Source organism: Anastrepha obliqua, chromosome 6, assembly GCF_027943255.1.
Source record: "Anastrepha obliqua isolate idAnaObli1 chromosome 6, idAnaObli1_1.0, whole genome shotgun sequence".
Classification (NCBI taxonomy): Eukaryota; Metazoa; Arthropoda; class Insecta; order Diptera; family Tephritidae; genus Anastrepha; species Anastrepha obliqua.
In genome coordinates this window covers 14,724,281-14,729,881 of record NC_072897.1, presented here as the reverse complement: position 1 = coordinate 14,729,881, position 5,601 = coordinate 14,724,281, and the positions used below count along the sequence as shown (strand labels likewise).

The following is a 5,601-nucleotide window of genomic DNA, read 5'->3' as shown; positions in this document are numbered from 1 at the left end:
AAAGGTTTATGACAATAAATGCCTGATATTCTTTAATGCAGAGTCTAAACTTTTTGAATTGTCAAATATCCAAAGGTCTTCTGCGTCGTCTTTGCGATCAATGATTGATACAGTGTCTGCAGTATATGACTCCCTTTTATCGCTGGGTGACGATAAGCTTATTTCAAATGCGATGTCGATTCACATAGTGATGTCGAAGGTTGATCCCACTACTCGGTCAAAGTGGGAGGAGCAACTTGACTATGATAAACTGCCGTTTTGGGCTGCGTGTGAAGCTATGCTAAATAAGAGATACCAGCATTTATCAGCTGAAGAAGCTTCCTCATCCCGACAAAGGCCAAACAATGAAGATACGCGGCAGAAGACAAAAAATCAACAACTGCGACACTTAAAAGAAACATATATCGCGACAAATTCTAAACTGCCGACTTGCCTTCACTGTGGTTCTAAGGACCATTATTTAATAGCTTGCCCAAAATTCCAAGCGCTTACTGCACTTAAAAGATTTGCCTTTGCAAAATCTATTTCCCTGTGCATAAATTGCTTGCGCAAGGGACATACGGTCTCAAAGTGCAAAGCAGATCGCTGTGGTGTATGCAACAGATAACATCACACCATGCTGCATCAATATCCGGTCTCCTTTGAGACCGACCCGCAACCTTCGACGTCACAGGCCATGCATATTAGCAGTCTGCCTGACCGAGTCATGTTAGCTACAGCTTTAGTTAATGTAAAGGCCGGTGTTTACGTGCAAGCGCGAGCTCTACTTGACTCCGGTTCTCAAGTCAACTTTATGAGCGAAGAGCTTATGCAGAAATTGCGAATCCGAAAAGAAAAATTCGCTCTAAATATAATTGGAATTGGCAATTTAAATAAAAAGGTCCATGGCAAACTAAAAACATATATAAAATCGAGGATCAACAATTTTGAGTTTTCGGCGGAATTTTGGGTAATGCGTTCGATATCAGTCAATCATCCAGATCGGACTGTACACACAAATGGCTGGAAAATTCCAGAAAATATTGAACTAGCTGACTCAAGTTTCTGCAAATGTCAGAAAATAGACATACTTTTAGGAGCTGAAATATTCTTTGATCTGTTATCGGTGGGTCAGATCAGAACCAGCCAAAGGCAGCCAACGCTGCAAAAAACTGTGTTAGGCTGGATAATTTCAGGGAAGTATGCCACAAATAATAGCTCCAGTGCCCAAGTAAGTAGCACATTATGTCAATTTGAAGAAAGCGTTGCTAGCATTGATACTAAAATCCGAAAATTCTGAGAATTGGAAGAAATACCTGCACAAGTATTGTAAATTCCACACGACTGACTCCAGAGCAGGCAAAATATGAGGAGTTTTTTCGAAAACCACACGGGTTTTACTATGTGGAAGGCTTCAAGTCAGACTGCCTTTCAAAACCGACCGTAAATTACTCGGTCATTCGTATGAAACCGCAGCTCGGCGATTTCAGGCGCTGGAGAGAAGGACGCTGAAAGATGCAGTATTTCGTAAAATGTGCCTGGACTTCATGCAAAAGTATCTCGAATTGGGGCATATGAGTCCAACAAATAATCGACTCCCGAATGAGCCGCAGTATTTCATTCCACACCAGTGTGTGTTAAGACCGCAGAGCACAACAACCAAATTGCGCGTAGTTTTTGATGCTTCGAGTCGCACATCAACACAAGTTGCGTTGAATAAAATCTTGATGGTCGACCGATCGTTCAAGAGGAGCTTTTTTCGACCCTCCTTCGCTTCCGACTGCACAAATATGCCATGACTGCCGACATCACGAAGATGTGTCGTCAAATATTGGTGCACGAAGACGACAGGAGCTTCCAGCTCATAGGGTGGAGACAGTATCCATCGGAGCATTTGCAAATATTTCGACCAAACGCCGTAACGTACGGCACAGCGCCTGCACCATTTCTCGCCACACCTTGTCTGCAAATGCTAAGCGACAAAAATAAAGCCAAATATCCGCTCGGTCATTCGGTATGACTTTTACGTCGACGACCTTTTAACAGGATCCGACAGTATAGATAGCCTCACGAAGATACAACAGGAAGTAAATACAATTTTAGAATCGGCAGGCCTGAAATTAGCAAAGTGGTTTTCCAATCATACAAGCTCATCGGATAGTGAGAGTCTCCAAAAATTATTGCAGCTCAGCGATACCGACTCTTCCAAAACGCTGGGAATCCACTGGAAGCCGAAAGATGACATTTTTCGCTTCATTCTGGAAAATAATGTCAGCGAGCTGCGAGCAACTAAACGTAATATTTTATCAGTTTCCGCTCGCCTCTTTGACCTTCTTGGTTTGTTAGCCCCGCTAGTCACCAAAGCTAAAATCTTACAAGAGCTTTGGATTCAAAAGCTAGACTGGGATGAGTTTTTTGCAGCTTCCACCTATTAGCATTCCTCGGTATGTAAATACAGAGTCGAGTGCCAACTGCCAAATTCATGGCTTTTCCGACGCTTCAATAAGAGCGTATGGCTGCTGCGTACATATACGTAGCCAATCCGCTAGTGGTACGAAATGCACGCTGCTTACTTCAAAGTCTAGAGTAGCTCCGCTGAAGACTAAATCTCTTCCGCGTTTAGAGCTCTCGGCAGCCATCTTCTTGCCAAATTATGGTCAAGAATTTCACCAATGTTGAGTCGACCAATAGAACAAACAATTTTCTGGACAGACTCCGAAATAGTTCTGTATTGGATTAAAACGGTCCATCATCGTTGCAAACTTTCGTCGCAAATAAAGTGCCCGAGATCCAAGAGTGGACTCAGAATGTGTCGTGGCGTCATGTGCCCACAAAACAAAATCCAGCGGGCCAAGTGTCTCGGGGTTGTAACGTGAACGAATTGGGTAATTCAATATGGTTAAGTGGTCTACAGTTTCTCCTAGAAGACCCTGCTACATGGCCAAAAAATGTCAACTTCAGTCTCTCTCCAGAACAAGAAGCACTCGAGAAGAAAAAGAACGCAATTACGTTAACCGCAATCAATGCCACAACAAAGCCACTTCTCGAAATAATTTACAGGTTCTGATCTCACAGAAAAGTGCTTCGGATTTTCGCTTATATACTCAGATGGCTTCGAAAAATACGAGAGCGAAAAGCAGAATCTGAAATAATACCCACGGCAAAGGAATTACAATTGAGCTTCTTTAAAATTGTCGAAATAATTCAACATTTTGAATTTATCGATGAAATTAATGAAGTATCGAAAAATAACGTACTTCCCTCAAGTTTGCAGAAATTAACTCCATTTCTGCATGAACACTCGGAATCATCATTATCGTTTAAATTGATTCGAGTAGGTGGCCGTTTATTAACCGCGCCAATCCCCTATGATGCTAAGTTCCCTTTGCTATTACGCAAAGACTTGCACTTTGTGAAGGCATACATCCGATTCCTACATTTTCGTAAGCACCATGCCGGTCCAAAGGCATTGGTAGCGCTTCTGCGAGAAAAAATATGGCTGGGAAATGCTCGAGAAGCCTGTAGTCGAACTGTACGTGAATGCATTCACTGTTTTCGTTATAAGCCAAAATTGCAAGGTCAGATCATGGGCAATCTACCCGCCGATCGATTACGCGCCCAGCAGCCCTTCACAATATGTGGGGTAGATTACTGCGGGCCTATCCACATAACCTTAAAAATTCGCGGTCGCCCTCCTGTGAAAATGTATATTGCCATTTTCGTGTGTTTCGCTTCAAAGGCAGTTCATCTAGAGCTTGTAACTGATTTAACTGCTGATAAATTTATTTCCGCTCTCAAAAGGTTCATTGGGCGCCGAGGGATGCCAGCCAAAATGTACTGCGACAACGCGACGAACTTTGTGGGAACACAGAGGAAGCTGAGGGAGCTCCGGGAAACCTTTCTGGCACAGAAAGAGGAGATTCTCCAATACGCTGCCGACGAAGGATTCATCTTCGCCTTCATACCTCCAAGGGCAGCCCGCTTCGGCGGCCTGTGGAAAGCAGCAGTGAAGTCGGCCAAACATCTGCTGGTGCGCGCCGTAGGCAACGCGCTGTTAACCGCCGAAGAAACCGCAACGCTTCTCGTCGAAGTAGAAGCGGTACTGAACTTCCGACCGCTCGCACCACTCAGCGACGACCCCAACGACGGCGAGGCGCTAACGCCGGCGCATCTTCTAATCGGTTGCCCCTTGCGAGCTTTGCCACCGGAGAAGGTACCCGTGAACTTCAGCCGCTGCTTAGAGAGATGCCAGCTTGCTTGCTCTCTCAAGCAACAATTTTGGCGCGCGTGGTCGAAGAGCTTCCTTCTGGAGCTTCAGAAGCGCAAAAAATGGGTGCACCCGCAGTCCAACGTCGAACCAGGCCAACTCGACGTCGTCCACGAAGACAACGTACCACCGCAGCATTGGGTGCTGGGTCGAGTAACCGCAACCATTCCCGGAGCTGACGGCAAAATTCGAGTCGCAGACATTGCTACTAGGTCGCGTGAAGTACGATAGCGGCAAAACCATTAAGAGGATCATCAGCCACAGTGTATTTACGCCGACTTCTGCACCCACTGCTTCGCTCAGTTATGTTGCTGCTGCCGCTGCTGATATCAACATATAAACTGCGCCTATTCTCACTGCTTCTTCAACTAATGCTGATGCTGCTGCTGCTCACGAATGATAGAAACAAGATTGCGCCCATCAGAGAGCGAGTGACGTCTCTTTTGTAAATTTGTGCAGTGTTGCCAACCGTTTGCTCTCCGCCATAAATTTAGTGCTATTTTATACATCAAAATGCGATAATTTTTAAGTTGGTGTTTGTTTCTTATTTTCTATTTAAACAACGCATTCAAATTATTAAAATTGTCGGACCGCAATACAGAAATTGGAGAAAAAATTCGAGCTCTTTGGACAAGTTAGAAGAATAAAACCCGTGCACGTCGCTCAAGAACAAGCGAAAATATTGCTGTTGTAGCCAAATGTGGTGAGGAAACCAAGGTTTGTCCATTCCTCGTCGTTCTTTGGAATTGGGCATTCCACAAACGTCATTGCACCGTATTTTGCATAAAGGTTTGGGTTTTAAGGCTTATAAAGTACAGTTAACACAAGAAATCAAGCCGGCCGATCATCAAAAACGTCTCGTCTTTGCTGATTGGGTTGTTGAAATTCATCAAAATTATCCGGAATTTCATAGAAAAATGATATTGCATGCTGAGGCCCATTTCCTCCTTAGTGGCTCCGTCAACAAGCGAAATTGTCGGATCTGGGGCTCAGAAAATACAAAAGTTATTCTTGAGAAGCCTCTCTATCCCCAACGTGTGACTGTTTGGAGCGGCTTATGGTCCGGCGGAGTCATTGGACATTACTTTTTAGAAAATGAAGCTGGAGCAACAGTTACGAGTAATGTATTACGCTAGCGAGAGATGATTAACGATTTTTAATGGCCGGAATTGGATGGTACTGATCTGGAAAACGTTTATTTTCAACAAGACGGCGCTAGTTAAGGAATGATTTCATTCACAAATAATAAATAAAAATAGTTAAGTAAATTCTAAGTATAATCACGCAGCGCTGAACAAATCCAAACATATTTTAAGAATACCAAAGATAAACATAAGTATTTTAAGAATAACAAA

The 5,601-nt window shown here is 43.8% G+C and overlaps 1 protein-coding gene across 1 annotated transcript; it reads left to right on the top strand.

Annotated features, from left to right (window-relative positions):
• Positions 1–3,811: 3,811 nt before the first annotated feature.
• On the top strand, positions 3,812–4,477 carry LOC129250147 (uncharacterized). Its single transcript, XM_054889790.1, has one exon. The coding sequence runs from the start codon at positions 3,812–3,814 to the stop codon at positions 4,475–4,477; it is 666 nt and encodes a 221-aa protein (XP_054745765.1).
• The last annotated feature ends 1,124 nt before the right edge of the window (positions 4,478–5,601 follow it).

Excerpts from the sequence above, each read along its gene's own strand:
- LOC129250147 (XM_054889790.1), top strand. The coding sequence starts at position 3,812 with ATGTACTGCGACAACGCGACGAACTTTGTGGGAACACAGAGGAAGCTG.